Source organism: Mya arenaria, chromosome 8 (genome assembly GCF_026914265.1).
Source record: "Mya arenaria isolate MELC-2E11 chromosome 8, ASM2691426v1".
Lineage (NCBI taxonomy): Eukaryota > Metazoa > Mollusca > Bivalvia > Myida > Myidae > Mya > Mya arenaria.
This window is the reverse complement of record NC_069129.1, coordinates 26,080,642-26,105,030: the sequence shown is the minus strand read 5'-3', so window position 1 is coordinate 26,105,030 and position 24,389 is coordinate 26,080,642. Positions and strand designations below refer to the sequence as shown.

Sequence of the window (24,389 nt, the reverse complement as noted above, 5' to 3'; positions counted from 1 at the left end):
GAACTTAAAATATGTGGAAGTCCTTTATTATATTAATCCTATTCATATGCAAAGAGAAACATCAGTTTAATTAAGGTCAAATGAATTGTATATAGCTCTGTATACGGCTACATAGAAAGTCTAACCAGGGGTCTTGGTTTGATTGCTGAGAAAATGTTGGCAAAACTTTAGTTAAACTGAGCATATTTATGAAGGTCATTACCACTTGACACATTTATCACTTACCAAATCCTAATTGCGAGGAGTTAAGAATACTGACATATGTTGATAATATTTATCATGCCTAGACCTTTCCAGAGTGAAGTAAGCTCAATTCTCTCTTTTTTTCCAGGCATCTCGACTATCAAAGGAGACACTTTCCCTGTGTGAGGGAGCCTTTGACAGCCTACCGTACCACCGTCACATGAACTACATCACAGAGACTGTTAGACTGTGCTCAGATATGTGAGTACATGTTTCCTTCACAGGTTTTGTGTTAGTGACTTCTTTTTTGTTTTGAATATGACGAAAAGAAAAATGATTCTCTCTTGTGCATCATTTTTAGCCGGATTTTTCATGGAAAATTTAAAGGTTATAGAATGGCGAAAACCAGGCGGGCGATCGGTCGGGCGTTAACAATTCTGCGTTAAAGTTTTCATTTTATGTAATCCAATGGTTTATCCAAACTTGGTCAGACTATTTGTCGGCATGTAATCTTGAATGTATATGAATATGGGTCATCTCGGGTCAAAGACTAGATCACAAGGGTAAATCTTCAGAAGAAATATTTCACAGTAATAAATTCAACAATTTTTATCAAATCTGGATGAAACATGGTCAGAATGCTGGTATGCATTATATCTTGCATATTTCTTTATATGGGTCAACCCGGGTCAAAATCTAGGTCAATAGGTCAAATCTTAGGAAAATCTTTCCACGTCATAAATTCAACAATTTTTGTCAAATCTTTATGAAACTTGGTCAGAATATTTGTCTCCATAATATCTTGAAAATTCTTTTATATGGGTTATCCCCGGTCAAAATCTGGGACACAAGGTCAAATCTTAGGAGAAAGAATTCCACGGTCATAAAAATTCATTAATTTCTGTCAAATCTTTATTAAATTTGTTCAGAATATTTGTCTACATGTTGTCTTAAACATTTGTGAAAATGGGTCACCTCAGATCAAAAACTAGTTATCTAGGTCAAATCTTCGGAAATATTTTCCTGATGTCATAGAAAAATTCTATGCTTACCGAACATATCAATTTCAATCAACAACTAAATTGAATTGCTATTTTATAAACAAACATCCCAAACATGAATTTCATATCTACCCATATTTTTCAAAAAAATTTTGATTAACTTTAAAAAAAAATGTGTACAAGAAGTCTTAGATGATAAAGTGTGTCATCTAGGGTCAAAAACTAGATCTCTGGGACAGATCTTATTGGAAAAGCTGATGTATTTATAAAATGTTCATTTTTCCTCACACAAAGGGGATAGATTCTGTTGATCAGGTTATTTGTATGAACGATATCTCCGATAAGTTTAAAAATGGGTCTTTTTGGTTATAAATACTAGGTCACTAGCTCTAATCCTAGGTTTCAAAATTGCATTGTTAAATAAAAGAATCGGCTTTAATGCGGCGTTGCCGCATTGGGGTCTTGTTTCATTAATGTAAAGGAGCATTTAAAGGGACAAGACCTCAGATGGTCCCAAAATCGGCAAATGTAGTGTTTCCTCAAATGAGCCTTGTTCATACAAGCTAGTATGAGGCCGATAATACATCAAGTTACATGATCAAAAGAAAATTGCTATTTTTAAATTTCAATGGTATTTTTATGTGGAAGACAAACCAAGTAAATTTTAAATTGGAAAAATACACAAAAACTGCAATAGATACATTTGTCATAAGTGATGTGATACATCAGTACGTGTATGTTATATTCAATGCGTTTAACACAACAAATAATTTTAATGTAAATTTTTGACAATTTTCTATTTTCTTACAATTGTTTCATCTGGTGTCTAGTCCCTTTAAAGCTGCACTCTCACAGATTTAAATGTTTTGACAGCTTTTTTAACCAGGTTTTCAACGAAAACCGGGTTATTAGAATGAGGTTGTCGTTGAACAGGCGGCGGGCGGGCGTCAAACATTGGTTTCTGTTCAATAACTTTAGTTAGCATTGATAGATATTGATGAAACTTGGTGTGTAGGTAGCTTATGGGAAGAGCTAGCTTGGGATTGCTTTTGAGGGGGGTGGGGCTAAGGTTAAGGTCACTGTTACTAAATATAGAAAAATGGTTTCTGCCCAATAACTTTAGTTAGCATTGATAGATATTGACGAAACTTGGTGTGTAAGTTGATTATGTGAAGAGCTAGCTTGGGATTGCTTTTGAGTGGGGAGGGGCTAAGGTCAAGGTCACTGTTACTTAAAATAGAAAAATGGTCAAGGTCACTGTTACATAAAATAGAAAAATGGTTTCTGCCCAATAACTTTAGTTAGCATTGACAGATATTGATGAAACTTGGTGTGTAGGTAGCTTATGTGAAGAGCGAGCTTGGGATTGCTTTTGAGGGGGGTGGGGGTACTAAAAATAGAAAAATGGTTTCTGCCCAATTACTTTAGTTAGGATTGATAGATATTGACAAAAGTTGGTGTGTAGGTAGCTTATGTGAAGAGCTAGCTTGGGATTGGCAGTGAGGGGGGAGGGCTAAGGTCAAGGTCACTGTTACTTAAAATAGAAAAATGATTTCTGCCCAATAACTTTAGTTAGCATTGACCGATATTGATGAAACTTGGTGTGTAAGTTGCTTATGTGAAGAGCTAGCTTGGGATTGCTTTTGAGTGGGGAGGGTCTAAGGTCAAGGTCACTATTACTTAAAAAAGAAAAATGGTCAAGGTCACTGTTACTTAAAATAGAAAAATGGTTTCTGCCCAATAACTTTAGTTAGCATTGACCAATATTGATGAAACTTGGTGTGTAGGTAGCTTATTGGTGTGTAGGTAGCTTATGTACAGAGCTAGCTTGGGATTGCTTTTGAGGGGTTTGGGGCTAAGGTCAAGGTCGCCTGTTACTAAAAATAGAAAAATGGTTTCTGCCCAATAACATAAGTTAGCATTGATAGATATTGATGAAACTTAGTGTGTAGGTAGCTTATGTGAAGAGCTAGCTTCAATTGCTTTTGAGTGAGGAGGGGCTACGGTCAATGTCACTGTTACTTGAAAAAGAAAAATGTTTTTTGCCAAATAACTTTTGATAGCATTGATAGATATTGATTAAACTTGGTGTGTTGGTAGCTTATGTAAAGAGCTAGCTTTGGATTGCTTTTGAGGGGAGTGGGGCTATGGTCAAGGTCACTGTTACTAAAAATTTCAAAATGGTGTCCGCCCAATAACTTTAGTTAGCATTGATAGATATTGATAAAACTTGGTGTGTAGGTAGCTTATGTACAGAGCTAGCTTGGGATTGCTTTTGAGGGGGGTGGAGCTAAGGTCAAGGTCACTGTTACTAAAACTGGAAAAATGGTTTCTGCCCAATAACTTTAGTTAGGATTGATAGATATTGACGAAATTTTGTGTGTAGGTACTAGTAGCTTATGTGAAGAGCAAGCTTGGAATTTCTTTTGAGGGGGGTGGGGTCAAGATCACTGTTACTAAAAATAGAAAAATGGTTTCTGCCCAATAACTTAGTTAGAATTGATGGATAGTGATGAATCTTAGTGTGAATATAGCTTATATGAAGCTGCAGATTGAACTTGCTCATACAACAAATTAATTGGCTATAATTTCTGATTGCCCATAACAAAAACCTGGTTTCGTCGCATTGCGGCGCTTCTAGTTTATTTTTGTCTTGGAACAAGCCATTTTTTGTGAAAACCCATGGAAACAAGTTATATAAGACTGCTGGCAAAAAATAAGATCACAGATTTTTATATTTAAGTTAAAAAAGTGATGTTTTATGCATTTTTCTTAAACTGTTAGGAACGGTTTAAGCCATAAAACATTAATTTTTAAACGGAAATATGAAAATCTACAATCTGATTTATTGTCAGAAACCTTATATCATTGGCATCACCAAGACAAAAATTAAAAAAGTTGTAAAGATGGTATATCAGTGAGAGTGCAGCTTTAAAAGTATGCATTGGTAATTCACTATTTTGGTCAAAACAGTCACTGAAATATACTTTTCTTTTCTTTTTTTACATTGAAATTGTTTTTGTTTTTTTAAAGACATGAGAATGCTGATGTCAGGTATTTGTATTTTAACATAGCTCTCTCACTAATACCTATTTCAAAGGGTATAGTTTCATGTGTTTTACATGTGACGGAATGGTTGTTACTTTTATTGGTCAAGTTATAAGACTGTCTGAAGTGTTCTATCTCTTAGTACTGGTGTACTTGTATGTAATATTAATGTACAGAATGTAATACTGAACAAATGTTGTGTTTAAGGTAGAATGGAAAATAGTTTGTGTTTGTAAAAATGTTCTGTTTAAATTAGCTGTAGTTAAATAGGACCAATTACATCAAGAACATAAGTGTGAAAGTGGAGTGGTTGTGGGTTCCAGCCTCGCCAGGGTTGGAGTTGTCAAGTGGTAAAGGTGTCTGCCTGTCACCTGAGAGGTTGTGGGTTCCAGCCTCGCCAGGGTTGGAGTTGTCTAGTGGTAAAGGTGTCTGCCTGTCACCTGAGAGGTTGTGGGTCCCAGCCTTGCCAGGGTTGGAGTTTTCTAGTGGTAAAGGTGTCTGCCTGTCACCTGAGAGGTTGTGGGTTCAAGTCCACCAGGGTTGGAGTTGTCTAGTGGTAAAGGTGTCTGCCTGTCACCTGAGAGGTTGTGGGTTCCAGCCTCACCAGGTTTGGAGTTGTCTAGTGGTAAAGGTGTCTGCCTGTCACCTGAGAGGTTGTGGGTTCCAGCCTCACCAGGGTTGGGGTTGTCTAGTGGTAAAGGTATCCGCCTGTCACCTGAGAGGTTGTGGGTTCCAGCCTCACCAGGGTTGGAGTTGTCTAGTGGTAAAGGTGTCTGCCTGTCACCTGAGAGGTTGTGGGTTCCAGCCTCGCCAGGGTTGGAGTTGTCTAGTGGTTCAAGTGTCTGCCTATCACCTGAGTGGTTGTGGGTTCGATCCCCATCAGGGTGGGAGTGGTCTAGTGATTAAGGTGTCCCCCTCTCACCTGAGAGGTTATGATTTGAGCCCCACCAGGGTGAGAGTGGTCTAGTGGTTAAAGTGTTTGCCTGTCATCTGAGTGGTTGTGGGTTCGAGCCTCACCAGGGTTAGAGTTGTCTAGTGGCTAAGTTGTCTGCCTCTCACCTGAGAGGTTGTTGGTTCAACCCCACCACAGTTGGAGTTGACTAGTGGTTTAGTTGTTTGCCTCTCACCTGAGTGGTTGTGGGTTTAAACCCAGCAGGGACTCTTTTTCATGCCCTGTCAAAATGGACACAAGAACTGATTTCTAAATAGGAAACAGACTCAAGAAGGATAATATAAGCTTTAAGTTTTTATGAAGCCAAGAATAAATTAGTAAAGTCTTAAATTAAGAATTCAAGAGCGATTTCATATCAAGAAGCAGTTTTGTATCTATGAGCCATTTTGTATGTAGGAAAGATTTTTTCCTTCAGTAGAGTACTGTTAGTGAAAATACTTTCTAAGAATGAAACTCAGCTTCTAGGAATCTTGAATAATTAGCTTCCAGGTAGTTCTGTCTAAATGGACTTTATAAGAGTTGTGCTTTTCATGTCCTGATCTGATGCCCACAAAATTGCACACAGCACATGTTATATGATGATTTTTTTCCAAACTATACTGTTTTACCATTCTTGAATCTTGGTGGCATATGGTGGTCTTCCTCACTGTTTTATACTGGAAGTTCTAGCTGGGCAGGCATATACTACTGTACTTACTGGAAGAGGTTTTTCCAGCCTCTGGCCTTTAGCCAATTTCTTATCAACTTTTCTGTTGATCCATTTTTGAATTGAATGTATTGCATCCAAACATATTTTTTATAAGCATATATACTTTGGTTTTACAAAAATGAAGATCTATAAATATAATATTTCTTCTGGCTTCGTGGCTTAATCATATGTTTGATTTTGAAATCAAAATCAATGTAATAAAAGTATACTCATAGTAACAAAAATAAAATTGATGAGTTATGTATAAGGGGATTCTTTCAAATTTTCAAGCCTCAATTTAAAAAAAAACATTTTCTGCTCAATAACTTTAGAAGCCCTTTGCCAATCATCTCCAATTTGGTCAGAATGTGTATTTTGCATTGGATCTTGGACAACTTTTAAAACCAACCGTATTGCTTTAGTCACTTGAGAATTATCACCCTTTCGTTATAGAATATAGATTATATCTCAAAGCTGTATTGCCTGATCAATAACTTTTGAAGCCTTTATCAAATCATCACCAAATTTAGTCCGAATGTGTATGGGCACTTTAATTCAGACAAGTTTGATAACCAGCTAGTCACTCAAGAGTTCTGCCTGGGCCTTTACATATAGAAATTACCCTAAATTGTTATTGTCCCCTCCATAACTTTTGAAGCCTGCGTCTAATCATCATGGAAATAATCAGATTGTGTTTTGGCATAATATATATATTATTTTTATAACCAGCCATATTATTGAGTCACTCGAGAGTTATTGCACTTTACTAAGAGAAATTACCTGGAATTTGTCTTCTTACTCTAGAAGCCTTTGCCCAATCATCCCCAAACTTGATCAGAGTGTTAATGAACATTAAATATTGAACAAGTAATATAACAAGCCATATTGCTTGAGTCATTTGAGAGTTAATTCCCTTGCATTTAAGAAAATTACAAAATTATTGTCCTTTCAATAACATTTTTATCAGAAAGTGTATAGGCATAACATCTCTGAAAAGTTTGATAACCAGCAATATCGCTAGAGTCACTCAAAAAGTAATCGCCTTTTAATTATAGAAATTACCTCACATCGTTTGATCTGATCAATTATTTAGAACCTTTATCCAATCATCACAAAATTAAGTCAGAATCTTTGTCAGGTTTGATAACCAGCTATTTCGCCCCAGTCACTCTAGAGTTATGACCCTTGAATTGGCAAAAACTGTATTAACAGTATCTGCTCCCTAAATTTGACTTAACATATAACCACTTTCGGCTTAGTGTCTTAAAACTAGAACGAGCAGATTTGTGCCATTTGAATTTCTTGTTTAAGATTATTAGAATTATACATCATTAAAATTATTCACTGCATACATTTCACAGTGGTAGTCGTTCTCAGCACTATGAAGATCACAAGGCCCGTTACAAGAAGTTGCTGTTACAGCTTCTAGCCCATCCAATAGGAAAGCTGCGACTGGGCGTATTTACTGCTGTACTACAATGTGTTAAGGTAGGTAATCAATATTGCTTACTGTTGTTTTGAGCCACTCATTGTTACAGAAATCTGTTGATTATATTAATTTTAAAAAATAACTTCCATGCAATTCTGAAAAAGCTCATTATTTACACTGATTCTTGTCCTTGAAGTTACTTTTATTAAACATACCGGTAGTGCCTGATGTTTAAACAACCTAGGGTTATGGTGGATTGATTTCCCTGAAAAACAGCCATTTTTTGTCATCTGGTTTCTGACTATTTTCAGAGTTTAAACTTTAAGCACTTTGCTATGTCCAAATTTGTTTTTGAAGAGACGTTTCTTTATGATTAGTGGTTTACCATTAACACATGAGCATAATGGTGGATGGAAAACAACAATGGTTATACATTCTACATTTCCAGACGAACCTCAGTGTGCTAAAAGCCAGCGAACCTGGCTCAACAAGCTGTGAGAAGGTCAGATTCATCATTGATGCTGACATCTTGTATGAGATCATTGTCTTTGGACTCGCTGATAAGGATACAAAGGTATAGTAGTAGGGTTTTGTCAAAGGCAACATTTGTACTAATTTTCATTTGAAAACCTTGACCTTTTTAGGGTCATTGGCTATGTTCAAATTCGTGACAAAACTGATAATGTTATCAAGGCTATGTCAAACTCTCAAATTATTTTCTTCGAAAAACATACAAATTTAAAATACAATAGTAGGGTTTTTAGCCAGTAAGTTAAGAGCCAGGGGGTTGTTTCAATAAAGATCTTGGCCGTGTTAGTGTCCACGTGTCCATCTAACTTGTTGTTTTATCCCTGAGGTCGTCATCACAGCCAGCGGGTTGGTGACTTACTTCTTTAGAGTCAGTTACTGATGAGCCCAGCCATGGCACTATGTTTATTAAAGCTGTGAAACTTAATAATATTTCTTGTTGTTGTTTTTATCCCAGGTGGCCAATGCAGCCAGTGAGCTAGTGACTCATTTGTTAAAGAGTCAGTTACTGATGAGCCCAGCCCTATGGCAGTTAATGTTGAAAGAACTCGCCAGGGCTCTTCCGATTTTGCAGGTATAATCAAATTATTGATGATTACATTTTTTTTTTCATAAGACGTTTCAAGTTTCACTGGTAAGTTATAGTATGTATAAAAACAAGTATCAAGCAAATAATTAATTAATAAAGGGAAAATGCTGAATTTTTGTGTGAGATAAAATTATATTTCATCATATGATAACAGGAATCAATGAATTTAATAAAAATTAATATTTTCTTTTAAGTGAAAATAACAGAAGGTTAAAAAAGCATGATATTTCACTCAAATCATGAAAGATAATGTTTCAAGAATATGAAAATAAGAAATATATAAAAAAAAATATTCTTAACATAGAAGTGATAGAAAAAGCAATCTTTATTTCCCCTACTTAAGCGCTGATTTATTTGCATGTTTTTTTCAGTCCTATGCCAGTGTTTACACAGTGCTGGGAACCAGTATTCTAGCAATGCTGGAAACCAAACCCTCCACTTCCCCAAGTGAGATCACTCAAGGGGAGAAACTCTGGGGAACACTGCGATGTATGCTGTCTACAGACCTAAAGTAAGTACAGGGACGTATTCAGACGCAAAGGGGGTTAATGTTGTAGTGATGTTTTTTACAGGGCGGTGAGTGTTTATCATCTTGGCTTGTAGCTCAGTTGGCTCCATACTCTTCTGAATCTCTTATATTTAGCTTCAAATTTTCGAGTTGCGCCTCTGTGTTTAAATGAGTCTAAAATTGTAGTGAGTCATTAGATTCGCACAATAGTTGCAGCTCGTCTGCTTTTGTGTGGCCTGGTGAGCATGGCACACACAAAGGAATGACTTGTCTGTCACATGTTTGTTTATGATCAATATCCATTGAATGTCATGTTCCAGAGTTCAAAAGATGATCCCTATTGATTTGAGGTCATTGTGACCTTCATTGATTAGTTTTTCTTGGACGAATTCTGGGGTTAATAGCTACAAAGCCACAAATCTCAAGTTAAAATTAGTGCCAAAACATTGCTACCATAATTTTTTTATTGAATATCTAAATCATTTCAATTTTTGTGAATGAGCAAAGCCCAAGTGCGAGTTTAAATGAGCTTACACACCACCAGGCCATAACATTATGCCAAAGAGAGTGAAAAGTATAATATTGTAGTTAGTTGTTTCTCAAAGGTAAAATATAAAGAAGTTTGAAACTAAAATAACAAGAAAGTATTGTGGAATAAAATAGCAAAAATATATTAAACTGATTTCATCATCCGCATACAGGGTACGATCAGAGGCACTGAAGCGCTTATTCTGGTACCTATCTAACGAGGAAGGCGGTGTGCGTCGGTTACCCATATTTTCGGAGCTGAATGTTACAGACCTTGCAAATCTTCTGATAGTTGATACACCACGATCGTTGGACAACGATTTAGGGCGATCTGTGTTTCAGGTAGGAACGTTTGTTTTTTGTTTGTTGGTCGGAGGGGGGGGGATATAATGTCAAAGCACTGGTGTTATCACTGTCGTCGTTGGTGGAGAAAAACTGTTCATGATATTGACATGAAACAAACATTTTCTTATAACATAGTAAACTTTCATTCAACCGTAAGTTTGGTATATGCTCAGGCTAAAATTGAGTTGCATTTGTGTCATCATGTTCCAACCTCGCCCTGTCTGTGGGGGCATTCATCAATTCTGTGATAGCTCTAGTTTGTTTTAGTATAGACTCATGTAGATGTTAGGTTTACTTGGTATAGTGAATACCTTGCCTGAAACCAGAAATAACCAAGCAAGTGAAACAAATTCTGACCAATAATTTCTGCCACATTTCCAAAGTTAAAACATATACTTTTCCCAAAATGTTAAAATCATAAGTTTATGTTCCCCCGTATGTTTTTTTATGGAAAAGTTGATGTATTCTCAAAGAAAACAATCTTATAATGTCTAACTTTAAAGCAATTAACTGGCATTCCTAAATTTAGTCAAAATGGCACATTTTTTCAATGAAAAAAGCCTTGAGCCTCTTCCCAAAATGGTAAAAAAGACACTGCCAATCCATGGCACAAATGCTTGTGAGAGTATCATAATCAGATCACTATACCAAGACAGGTGTACTTGTATTGTATAACAGTAAAGAAATTAATAACCAGAAACCAACTCAATTTGTTTATTAGGATACTAGATCAGGATATTTCTTTTGGTGATACTACGGTTAATCACTTTATTTGTTTTTGATAATATTAAATCATTTCATGAGATATATAGTGCAATATACAGATGTAAATTAAAAAAGTTCTTACAATGTACTGTATTTCAACAGTTATGAAATTTAAATGATAATAATATATACATCAACTAACATAACTTTTGATTATACTAAATTAGAATATTTGATTTTGATGATACTAAATAAGAATATTTGATTTTGATGATACTAAATTAGGATATTTGATTTTGGTGATACTAAATTGTGCTGTTTGATTTATAATAATATTGAATCATTTCATGAGGTATTGCATGATACAAATGTAAATTTAAAAAGGTTTTAACAATTACAGATATCAATTATCAAATATAAACAAACACACATACTTGTTAAATTTACACTATTTCTGTTTTTATGCCCCCACAAAGTGGCGGCATATAGGGTTGCCCTTGTCCGTACGTACGTCTGTCTGTCTGTACGTACGTACGTCCCGAAGATTGTTTCCGATCTAATTCTTGAAAACCGTTTGTCCAATCCTCACCAAACTTTAAACACATGTTTGTGACCATAATATCTTGATCAAGATCGCTTTAGTCATTTAGGAGTTACGGCCCTTTTTTGCCAAAAATACTTCAAAAATATATGTTTCCAATCTAATTCTTGAAAAGTATGTGTCCAATCCTCACCAAACTTTACATACATGATTGTGACCATAATATCTTGATCAAGTTCGATAGCCATGGAAATCGCTTTTGTCATTTAGGAGTTACGGCCCTTTATTTGCAAAAAAAGACTTGAAAAATACGTCCCGAAGATTGTTTCCGATATAATTCTTGAAAACTGTTTGTCCAATCCTCACCAAACTTTTAACACATGTTTGTGACCATAATACCTTGATCAAGTTCGATAGCCATGGAAATCGCTTTAATCATTTAGGAGTTAGGGCCCTTTATTTCCCAACAATACTTAAAAAATATCTTATCCGATCTAATTTTTGAAAAGGATTTGCCCTTGTGCAGATTATTTTTTTCTGGTTTATCAATGTATTTTGAAAGTCTAATAAGTAAAATCTAGAATAGCATACAGAGTATTATGAATTAAATTACACATAGTTAAAATATGATTAACACATTCAAGTAGTTACAGTTACAATATGTAATATTACTGGTTTGCATCTGATGTTCTGTCTCTCTCAATGTTTTCCTTCCATCACTTCATCAACTATTTCCAACTATTGTTGACTTTCTAACTGTCTCTCTACTGGAGTTCCATTACCAGAATGTCATTTTCCTCTCCACCCACAATCAGTCTGCCAGTGTGGGTGCTGTACCAAACTGCCCATGGATATTTGATGCCCTCTCCCCACCTGACCAGTGTGGTCAGCTTTTTCCTGCCTTCCTGGTCAACCTGCACCACTGTGTTGGAGCCCCATGAACACACAAACACATGTCCACCCTCACTCACATGTACACCATGTGGCATTACAATGTCTGGATCCTTCAGTGTGGCTAGAATGCTGCCAGTGTTGTCAATTGTAATGATTTTGCTCTTGGCCCTGTCACAGATGTATATCCTCTTGCCATCTTGGTTTAAAGCAAATTGAGCCACTGCCCACCCTCCTGATGTGTCTTTATACATTTTCTTGACTTGCTTGCCGTCTGTGGTGTCTAGGTACAGGGCTGTATAGGAGCCCACATACAGCTGGTCCCCATGGTGCCTGATGGACATGCAGTGATGATCAACTGAGAACTTCCTGGTCATCTTGATGGTGTCAGCTGTCACAGTGAGAAAGTGGACCTCATGCCTGACAGGATTAACACAGTCTACTGCTACAGCCACCTGATTACCAGTCACATGACAGATGTCCTGGGGCTTTTGAAGGACATCATATTGGGCTATTACCTTATACTCCCTGTTCAATATTTTCACTCTGTTATTTCTGTTATCTACAAGAATAATCTCACCTGATGGAAGTTCTGTAATTCCCACAATATAACATGTAGCTGTATCTTGCTTGATGTTCACATTGAAGGTTGATTTGTTTTTAACTGTGTAAACCCTTGATATATCATGCAATGGCCTGACCTGTTCAGAAGACTTCATGTCAGACATTTGATGGCCTGTCAGTGTTTCCTGATTACACTGGAGCTTGCCTAATGAATGCATATCAGACAGCAGTTGTGTAACTCTGGTATCAGGCTTGAAAGTGGCGGTCAATTCAGGTTTTGTGGACATCTCCTGGAGCAGGCTGTTGGCTTCTGCCATCTTCTCTTCACACTTCCTGAAGCCAATGTAGGAGCTTGACTCATCGTCCTTGCCCTGGGATTGGATGGTGTCCATCAAGGCCTTGAGCTGGTCATGTATGAGTGTGCAGGAGTCAATGTCCTTCTGAAGTGTGACATCCAGGTCAGCCAGGACGCTGTCCATCTGTTTGACTGTCCTCTTCTCCAGCTCATCCAGCAGCTGGTTCAGTGACTTCCTTAAGTCCTTGATCTTTGTCAGCATGGATTTGCCAGAGGTCTTCAAGGAGCCTTGGTTCTTCTTTTTGACCTCTCTGACCTGGTTTAGACTTGTTGTTACCTTAGCAACCTTGCATGGAAGCTGCTTGAAATTGGCAATCTTGTATACACCCTTAGCTAGGTCTGAGATCAAGCTAATGCTTCTGCACATCCTGTTAAAAGGAGCTTTCAGACTTAAATCAGGTTTTCTCCACTGTTCTTTTGTTATTTATTATAGCATATCATATTTCACCAAGATATTTGGGACAAGACAACTTGAGATAAGAGCTTAGAAATATGACCTACATCCTGTAATATGTATGAATTTAAATCATTCATATAAGCAGGAGCTCTAGTTTGCACTCAAATCATAAGAAAAATCAGCAGTGAGTGATTAACTTACTCATCCTTAGATATATTGATGTTAATAAAATAGCCGCTTTTTAAAGAAGAGATAATAATCACTTACCTGTGATTCAAGGACACACAGAGGTGGCAGCACATCTCAGCATGGTCCTCACACAGAAGTTTAATGACCTCTTGTGGGTGAAGGTCACATGAAATGAGGCTGTCGCCCTGCCCCACCCACTTGTCCACATCCTTTTGGCCCAACACAGTGTGCTGTTTGTGGATTTTGGAGTGAAAAGTCAGGCATTTGTCACAGTAGTATTTGGAGCAGTCCCTACAGAAATGTTTGGCCTCACTATTAAGCTTGTCCTCATGACACGGAGAGCAGACAAAGTCATGGATCAAATCAGATGCCATTGACATTGAGTCTTTGAAGGACTTTGTGTGCTTTGAAGCTATTTTTAATCAGTAAGTTTAAGTATTCCATGCAAAATGTATGTTAAATGTCACAATTTCCAACAAGATTTAAATTTTCATGTCAATATCTCAAGCCATGTTATCCCCTAGACTTCTGTAAACATATCCCATAGTGCTTTGCATGATCAATTCTCAACCAGGAAGTTTAATGATACAGTACTGGAAAAAGAAACTTAGCATAATACGAAACCTGTCTTAGGCCCCCAAAAAAAATACCTGTGTTTCCGGTGACCCGACCGACCCTTTTTTTCCTCGCCGACCCTAATCTTTTGTTAGACATAAAAGTAAAAAAAATAAAAAAAAATAAACTTTATCGTAAAAAAATATTTTTTTTTAAATATATCGTTATTATTTTTGTTGTTTGTCTTTCAATGTCCCCGGAGAATATACTTTCATTCATTATGTAATACCAAGGCGGGAAAACAAAATGGCGGAGGGCGGCGAACCCTGTCCAATATCTTAAAATTGGCAAACGCATGTTTACGGTCCAAACACGTGGTTGATCACCGGAGACATATTTTGCTGTCTTTTTAATGAAAATATTTTGAATTATAGTGCGCGGTGTTATTTATCCATACCCATGTCCAAAATAAAACTTACTTTTTTTTACGATTAGGCTTTGCGTATATCATGCAGGCTTCTTATTAGGCTTTGCGAATTCATGCAGGCTAACTGCCAGGTTCAAATACACATTTCATTAATTGTTATATTATTTATCCGCAATTATCAATGGTTATTTATTCGCCTTATTTAAGTCCCATCAACTGAAATCCAAACAAAAACCTGCGAAAGTTAACAACACATTTATTGGAATGTGTCGGCTGCAGATCAAACAGTACAATTTGTGACGTCAGAGCATGAGCGGTGATAAGATCAAAGGATTGTGGGTATGGTTTGTATCTTTTTCGGTCAGTCGGATACCGTATGATCCCATTTGATTGCCAGGATTTCGCCTAGGCTGGTGCGAAAATACCATACGATCGAAAAAACAATAATCAATAATCGTCATCTGGGAATCTTAAAACAATGACCGAAATGTTTGAATTCACTATAAATATGAATGAAACTTTGATTGTAGTAATGTACGAAAATATGATAGTAAAATAAATCCATATCCGCCTTTACTTGTTTTTTTATTAACCTACCTCCACTTGAAGGCCTAGTTTAAGGAGCTCACAGTTGACAAGAAATTCGTGGATTTTCTTCAAGCAAATTAAAAACTTAGTTGATAATTGACTGTTTGACTAGGACATTATCGCAGATTTGTTGAAATTGAAGTGCTGGATTTTTCCCATTAAACCGATCACGACTTACAAACGAGTATTGTATACCAAAAAACACCAGATTTCATGGGCAAAATTTGCGGGAAAATACGGTAGTCGAAGGTAAGGAAATGATTTCAGACAGTAAACAATGCTGTTTTATCAGACTTTTTGTAAATAAGGAAATGCGTAGATATAACATAATTGATCTGATGCAACAGAAAATTGCATGATATGGAAAGTGTAAACAAATAAAAAAAAAAAAAAAAAAAATCCTGACCTACCAACCCCTTTTTTTAGCCATGTTACCGGAAACACAGGTATTTTTTTTTTTGGCCTTATTTAAAGGACACATGTGATTTTGCTTGTACACTTGATATTTCAATGCAAATCTAATGAAGAAAAACTTAAATTTGTATGTATTGTCATTATAAGTTGAATGATCCTGGGCAAAAGAAGCAGTATTTTATCTGTAGCACAGTCAATAACTTCATTCAGCTTTTTATACCTTGTAAATTGATATCCATATACAAATACAGAGTCTTAGGTAGTGACCGAGATTTAAATGAACAATGTAAAGAATGCTTACAGCTCTTGTTCATTAATTAATGCATGTTTGATAAAAATAATTCATGTTTTTATTTTAATTTTATTTGAGTCAAGTTGTCTGAATGCAATAGTTAAAGAAGTATTTTTAAGGACATCTCTAAATGTAATAGAATCATGGATCTTAAATAGGGATGCAAATGAACATTTGAATATACATTTGAATATTCGATCAAACATTTGGTATTAGAATGTCAAAATCTGTATTCGAATATTTTTTTGTTTGTTATTGAATTAATTAATTAATATAATAATAAACCTTTTGCCTACATCTCTGTTCCTGTGTCTTGTATTACACTCTATGATCCATGATAATGTGTTAAATAGTAAAGATGCTTTCAATTCAAATTCAAGTAAATTTACCGAAGATATTGTTAATGTAACGGTTCCATTATTTTGTAAAAGTAAAGTCTGTTCTGAAAAAAATCATAGCGAGCATAATTTTAGTAAAAAGGCAGAATGATACGAAATCTGTCTTATATAAACCAAAGGACACATGTGATTCTGTTTGTGCAAATGATATTTCAATGCATAACTTAAGGAGAAAAAGAAAACGTTCAAAATGTACTTATTGTCATTATAAGGTGTCTCAACTTGTGCTTATAAAGAAGCATTCTTTTACCTGTATCAAAGTCTATTACTTCATTCGGCTAGTACACTTTGTAAATTGATATTCTTTAAACAAATTTTAATTGTAGGAATACATTTCAGATTTAAGTATTAGGTACGGTAGTGACCAAAATTTATACAACGAATGCTTACAGCTCTTCTCCTCTAAAACATGTTTGATGAAAATTATTAATGTTTTCAATTTAATTTTATTCAAGTCAAAAATGTCTGAATTACATTGTTGAACAAGTATTTTCAAGTTTTTCTTCAAATATAATAGAATCATGAACTTTAAAACAAATGCTCAAGCGTCATGCCACCTGTGATCAGGATTTTTGTGGATAATTTCATTTCTTGATTGAAGTAACATTATAAAGGTAGAAAATCACCCTTCCAAGAATAATGAAACTGACAAGAATATGTTAAATGTTAAAGTAAAATTTTAAGTGTATGTTTTTTTTCAATTTCGGTATCAATGAATAAATTAGTTATAATATTAAAATTCTCAGATACTTTCCTGGAAGAAATGGTGCCAAAACATGAGCGAGTGCCTTTAAAGCTGCACTCTCACAGATTGAACGTTTTGACAACTTTTTTTTTATTTTTTGTCTTGGAACGAGCCAATTTTTGCGAAAATCCATGGTCACCAGTTATCCAAGACTTCTGATAAAATATTAGATGGCAGATTTTTATACTTAAGTTCAAACTATGATGCATTTTTTCTTAAACCGTTAGTAATGGTAATGGTTTAAGCCATAAAATATTAATTTTCAAACGGAAATATGAAAACCTATGATGTGATTTTTTCGTCAGCAATTTTAAACCATTGGTTTGCAGTTTATTAAAATATCTGCTCTTTCAAAGACAAAAAATGAAAAAGTTGTAAAAATAGTATATCTGTGAGAGTGCAGCTTTAAAGCATCTATTTCCTGACGCATATTATATACAATGAAAACAAAATCAAAGTTTAACCGTAAACGTCGAGTTTTTAGGTCGACATCTGATCAGAGTTTTGTCGTTAAATTAGTTACAATGAGATACACCAAAGTTTTTGGAAAGTTTGAAAAAGTGTTGTTTTTTTCTATCTGAAATATCGAGTTACGCGGTTACATCGAAAATTTTCAAAGATCAGCATCAAAAGTTTTCAGGTCAACACCTTATCAGGGTTATGTGGTTACAATATTAACAATGAGTTACAGCAAAGTTTTTCACACAGACTCCTTAGGTTGACTGTCACATTAGTCTCTAAAAAAGGGGTTGTTTAATGTTTTACATTCATCATCAATATCCTTTTAAGTGTCTTGTTATGTTTTACAGGTGGATGGGTTGTGGAAGGTGTATGCGATATTTACATCTCTCTCAGTTGATCCTGGGATGAAAAAATCTGCCGTGGACCAACTGGCCATTATATACCAAGGTTGGTATTGAACATAGCAGTAGTCATGCTCTACCCTTGTAGATAATAGCAATAGTATCATTATATGACGAGATTGACCCTTGTAGATAATAGCAATAGGAACATTATATGCCAAGATTGACCCTTGTAGATAATAGTAATAGTATCATTATATGACGAGATTGACCCTTGTAGATTATAGCAATAGGAACATTATATGCCAAGATTGACCCTTGTAGATAATAGTAATGGTCACATTATGTGCCAAGATTGACCCTTGTAGATAATAGTAATAGTATCATTATATGCCAAGATTGACCCTTGTAGATAATAGCAATAGGAACATTATATGCCAAGATTGACCCTTGTAGATAATAGTAATGGTCACATTATGTGCCAAGATTGACCCTTGTAGATACTAGCAATAGTTACATTATATGACGAGATTGACCCTTGTTTATAATAGCAATAGTCACATTATGTGATGAGATTGACCCTTGTAGATAATAGCAATAGTCAAAATATATGACAAGATTGACCCTTGTAGATAATAGCAATAGTCAAATTATATGCTGAGATTGACCCTTGCAGATAATAGCAATAGGAACATTGCATGACGAGATTGACCCTTGTAGGTAATAGCAATAGTCACATTAAATGACAAGATTGACCCTTGTAGATAATAGCAATAGTCACATTGTATGACGAGATTGACCCTTGTAGATAATAGCAATAGGAACATTATATGATGAGATTGACCTTTGTAGATAATAGCAATAGGAACATTGTATGATGAGATTGACCTTTGTAGATAATAGCAATAGGAACATTATATGAAGAGATAGACCCTGGTAGATAAAAGCAATAGTCACATTATATGACAAGATTGACCCTTGTAGATAATAGCAATAGGAACATTGTACGACAAGATTGACCCTTGTAGATAATAGCAATAGGAACATTGTATGATGAGATTGACCTTTGTAGATAATAGCAATAGGAACATTATATGAAGAGATAGACCCTGGTAGATAATAGCAATAGTCACATTATATGACAAGATTGACCCTTGTAGATAATAGCAATAGTAACATTGTACAACAAGATTGACCCTTGTAGGTAAGGGCAATAGTCATATAATATGACAAGATTGGCCCTTGTTGATAATAGCAACAGTTACGCTTATATAACAAGATTGACCCTTGTAGATGAAGGCAAATATAAAAAGTGGGAATTAAACCCTTGTTTACAAGTTTGCCCCTTGTTAGGAAATGAGCTTAAGTGCCTGGAAGGATATTTAATGTCATATTAAAGATTATACAACTCATGTTATCATTTAATTGTTGTTTAATTCACAACTATTTTTTCACTACTGTTCTTTTTTTCATAATTTTATTGCAGTTTTGAAAATATGAACATATGTTTTCAAATAATTTGTGGTCACTTTAGTATTTTTTTATTGATTTTCATTTATATGAAGCTGCCTTAAAGTTTATGGCAGTTTTTAAAAGAAAAAAGGACAAGATATGATGGGCCTTTTAATTTATTACACTTGTATAATTTTGTGAAACTCATTTAACCTCAAGATACAAGATAAAATAAAGAATCTTTATTTTAGTCAGGAATATGCTAACAAGAAACATTAGCTCAATGAGCTGTTTTCCGACAATCTTGATATGTTTCAGATCCTTCCTTGCATGCAGCCTTCAAAAAAGATTGTTGGGTGGAAAAGATATTAGAACACATCCAGTCCCAGTAATTACTTGGACGATTTCGAATATGGGTCATCTGGGGTAAAAAACTAATATTCTGGAAATTTGTCAGAAAGGTTGTTTTAATGATTTCTAGCTCAAGTTCGAATATGGGTCATCTGCGTTCAAAAACTAGGTCACAGAGCTCAAATATGGAAACACCTTGTTAACACTTTAGATGAAACATTTTCAGCCCAAATAACCTGGAAATTTGTCAGAAAGGTTGTTTCAATGATTTCTAGCTCAAGTTCGAATATGAGTCATGGTGTCAAAAACTAGGTCACAGATCCCAAATGTGAAAATACCTTATAAACACTCTCGAGGTAACATTTTCAGTCCAAATATCCTGGAAATTTCTCAGAAAGGTTGATTCGTTGATTTTTAGCTCAAGTTCAAATATGGGTCATCTGGGGCCAAACACTAGGTCACAGAGACCAAATATGGAAAGACCTTGTTAACACTTTAGGGGTAACCTTTTCAGCCCAAATATCCTGGAGATATGTCAGAATGTTGTTTTGATTATTTCTAGCTCATAATCGAATATGGGTCATCTGGAGTCAAAAACTAAGTCACAAAGCCCAAACACGGAAAAACGTTGCACCCTAGAGGTAACATTTTCAGCCCAAATATCCCGAAAATTTGTAAGGCTGTTTTGATGATTTCTTGCTGAAGTTCGAATATGGGTCATTTGGGGCCAAAAACTAGGTCACAGAGCCCAAATACAGAAAAACCTTGTTCAGACAAGTTTGAATATGGGTCATCTGGTTTTTTTTATTGTTATTTATTGTTTTAAAATCATTGACGGTTCCAACTTCATCAGCTTATTCACAGTATATTGGGAGTTTTATTGACGAGTTACATAACATTCAACCAAAATATTGTATGAGTTGTTGCCCTTTGTATCTTTTAAAACAAATACATATTTGTCATGTGTTTGAAAACCGGACGTATAATAGTTCCACCTATGGTGTATGGAAGGGCAGACAGGAACCCTCCAGTATGTAGTCCGATCGATTACTTTTTAACCCTTTGTCCAATTATGACTAAATTTGGTCTGAATGTGTATGAACGTGTTTGATAATTAGCAAAATTGCTGTAATTACCCGAGAGTTATTGTGCTCCTATCAAAAAAATTACCTAAAATTTATCCTGTCCTATCAATAACTTTTTAAGCATTTGTCCTATTATAACAAATTTGGTGATAATGTGAATGGGCATAATACAGCAGAGAAGCCAAATCCCTGTTATTGCCCTTTAATTATCAATTTGTCTTTAGCCCATAGTTTTACTGAGGTGAGAGATATAGGGCCATCTTGGCCCTCTTGTTAAAATTTTCACCGCATTGTTTGTCCTCGTACACCAGATATTGTCATTTTACCGAATACACAGTGGTTACGTTCAACCAATACATTTTTTTCTGAGGGAAAATGTAACCTTTTTCCAATGTTGTTTAATGTTTAGTACACAAGTGGAGCTTTTCCCCAATAAATGGTGTTCGGGGTCGTGGAGCGATAGCAATCAGTGTTATCATGTATTCAAATTGGTCAATTGACTATAGAATTTATAGGAAAATTATTCTGTTGTCTGTAACCTTCTCAAAGTTAAAAAAAATTGCTAAGTAATATACAATCATATAGTCTGAGCCATGAAGGTCTGATAAGGCACTCTTTACTTGACTTTTTGTCGTTATATGCCAAAGCCATGTCGAACACAATAAATTAGACAACATGGCTTTAGGGTAGGGTGAGATTCTTATTTCCATGATATTCTATTTTTTCTCTTGTCTGTTTTTCGTAAAGAATAAAAAGTCACAGTAGTATGATAGTCATTCAGTTGTCATCTACTGCGGCTAATCATCAACTCTACAACAACTTGGCAATAACTAGAACACATTGATATTGACATGAAACTTTCTACAAACATTACCAGTGGCAATACACACTTGGGTTTCTTGAGGGTTGTCTCAATAAAAGATGAGTAGTGTTGTTTCCAAGAGATTTAAATATTTTACAGTATTTATATTAATTGGATTATATAACAATATTATTTTTATAAATGTGTAGCCACTTTTCCGCATTATTTCCTCCTTCTGATAGTAACAACCCACAGCCTGGTTATTGTAGTTATTAATATACTGTTGTATAACCTTTTATCACATGTATGTATGTGCTAAGTGTATCAATAAACTTGTAAAAACTTGTAAAATTACCCTCAGGGGCAAATACACCCCTGTGGGCCAATGAACCCCAGGTAAAAATAGGTGCATATGAATGTAAATACCCATGGGGTAAATTTACACATAGGTACAAACTTGCCCCAAGGTCTTCAGGTTTCTGTAGTTTTTCATATAAATATTGATTTAGTGTGAAATTGACCAGTGGTATTTCATATCAGATAACGCAACAATCTATATTTTAGTATTTGTTAATTTTGAATGGCTTAACCGTGTAATAGTAAAGAAAGAAAATTTATAATAATACAATTTTGTTTACTAAGTAAACCTTTTTTTAATTTCTTAGAAGACTAAGTCTACAAAGGACTGAAAGATCATGTCTATTTTTTATTGGGGTTTGTTTTTTAGTTTAGCTATTTGGTCTTCCTTGGAGACTTTGCACACTTGTTCACAATCAAGCCCCCAACCTGTACACAGGAGGAGGTAACTCTATTAAGCATTTTAACACAATTATGCCCCCTTTTCTACTTAAAATTACGTTAAAGTTTGCGTACTACCTCAAATATTTTCAAAGTCCATTTACATCTGGCTTTGAAACATTGCAAGATTGTTCACCATCATGCCCCCAACCTGTACACAGGATGAAGTAACTCTATCAAGCATTTTGACAAAATTATGGCCCTTTTTCGACTTAAAATGTATGTTAAAGTTTACGTATCACCTCAAATTTTCAAAGTCCATTGATGTATTGCATTGAGACTTTATACAATGGTATTCAACCACCCAACCTAATTGAATAACCAAGTTAGATAACTGTATGTTGCAAATAATGGCCCTTTATTATTAGACTTAACAATTCTGGTTAAAATTTTGCATGTTACCACATTTATTTTAATATCTCAGCACATCATGTATTGCATTGAAATCTAATCTAATAGTGATCCATGCATGTTTTGCCAAAACTTTTCAATCCTTACAGTGAAAAGCGGCGGAATAGTCGAGTCTCTATGACAGCTCTTGTTTATTTAGAAATTATTTTTTTAGTTAAGCTATTTGGTCTCCCTTGGAGAATCATATGCTATCAAAATGATATGCTCAACTGTTAAATACATTTATTTATAAATGCTATCACACTCCTATTTCAACTTATTCTTAATATGTTATTGACTTAACACTCTTTTTTCATTTTCTTTTTTAATAAAATTAACGTGACTTCATGCAGTTAAATATTTTCCGACAATATGACATTTGCATTTTTGGTAGACAGATATCGTTTTTTCCCATCTTTAATTACTGCAACATAACGTCACTCTGTGAATAAGAATTTTACTTTATGCAGAAATTGATATTTTACCTTGGTAATATTAGCTTCATCATTGTCAAAGTTCTTTTCAACACAAACTATTTGCATTTTATTGAATAAATTAAATGTTCTGAATTACCATATCAACGTGTCTAAATAATACCCCAGGTGCAAATTTGTCCACGTCGCAATAAAACATGAATCTTTGTGTATATATGATATAACTATTTTATGATGCACTTAAGCATTTCAAAATCAAGTTCATTTGAATTTGCTTTTACGTATTCCTTCATTTTATATAAAAAGTCACGGCATTAATGAAATCACTTAACATTTTTATTACATTTCATCTTTTTATATTACATTCAAGCAAACTGAATCGAGCACCATTGTCACTTCCAAATACACAGATCATGCACAAAACATTATGATACCTCGAGGTCATAATTTTCACCGTTTACGACTTACCGATAATTGTCCCCAGCGTCCTCAGTTATTGATCGCAGTTTTATTGTAATAAAAACTCTTCTTACTTAACATTTTGAGTGTTTTCACCAGTCTTTGTTTTTGTTTGTCGCTCAGTTTTGAGGTTAATGAACTCAAGCCCAGTTCCAGTGTCCAACCCCAGGTGAACGTGGTACGTTTTTCAGCTCCAGTACCCATACCAAAAAATGTAGCGCATGTGTACCAAATGGTATGGATGAGGGCTCGTGCACTGGTATCACCATGAGTGTGGGCCTGAAACATCTGCTCTAGATGTGTGTCAGTAAGAGTCTTGGCTGCTCATGGCTTGTTGCCATCATCATCAGTTGTTTCTGTTTGCTTTTCAAGACGTGTCTCACTTTAGTAAATTCAACATCATGAATGACGGATATCTTTGTGTTAACGTATCTAAGATGTCTCTCGACATAGCTCAAAGCTTTAAAGGCTTGTTGGCACATTCTTGTCACAATTTTGATTTCTATTAGAAATATAAATATGACACAAGAATTCATTAAGCTCAGTCGAAGGAATGAATTGAATATTTCTTGAATCTCATTTTAAGAGTAAAATCATTAACTTTTATATCGCTGTTTGTTCTTTTAAATGAATGTAAATTGTAAATGTTTTCAGATATAATTTTGTCCACGTCTACGGTTTTATACCTTACTTGCTCTATTATATTTTGTTTCTGTTGTTATTTATTTTCAGTTAGATGTTTTTTCTCTTGCGTTTTCAAGTTGTTGTTTACATCATTATTTTCATCGTTTTGCTTAAGTATTTCAAATTTTGTCTAAAAATCAACGAATTCATAACCAACTGCCATTGTATCAATTGCTGCATTACAGACAACAACAAATATGTATACTCAACTTGTTACATACTGTTTCAAGTCAAGGGAAGCAAATCTTACAGCAGATTAATAATACCTAGT

The 24,389-nt window shown here is 34.9% G+C and overlaps 2 protein-coding genes across 6 annotated transcripts in view; one reads left to right on the top strand and one right to left on the bottom strand.

The window, feature by feature from the left end:
- The window catches only part of LOC128242168 (rotatin-like), a 44,248-nt gene that overhangs the window by 13,507 nt on the left and 6,352 nt on the right, over positions 1-24,389 (top strand). For 2 of the 5 annotated variants that reach the window (XM_052959237.1, XM_052959236.1), the window contains 8 exons: positions 332-444; positions 7,234-7,360; positions 7,750-7,875; positions 8,287-8,403; positions 8,790-8,929; positions 9,628-9,796; positions 17,670-17,769; positions 19,434-19,503. In XM_052959237.1, the coding sequence (XP_052815197.1) occupies positions 332-444; positions 7,234-7,360; positions 7,750-7,875; positions 8,287-8,403; positions 8,790-8,929; positions 9,628-9,796; positions 17,670-17,769; positions 19,434-19,503 (962 nt within the window). Of the gene's footprint in view, positions 1-331; positions 445-7,233; positions 7,361-7,749; positions 7,876-8,286; positions 8,404-8,789; positions 8,930-9,627; positions 9,797-17,669; positions 17,770-19,433; positions 19,542-24,389 lie in introns of all 5 variants that reach the window. The other 3 variants (XR_008262549.1, XR_008262548.1, XM_052959238.1) reach the window with 2 other exon arrangements.
- Positions 10,500-13,990, bottom strand: LOC128242176 (uncharacterized). The gene is made up of 2 exons (XM_052959248.1): positions 13,520-13,990; positions 10,500-13,223 (listed from the first exon to the last, which is right to left on the bottom strand). The coding sequence occupies exons 1-2, from the start codon at positions 13,819-13,821 to the stop codon at positions 11,810-11,812; spliced, it is 1,716 nt and encodes a 571-aa protein (XP_052815208.1). The 5' UTR covers positions 13,822-13,990; the 3' UTR covers positions 10,500-11,809.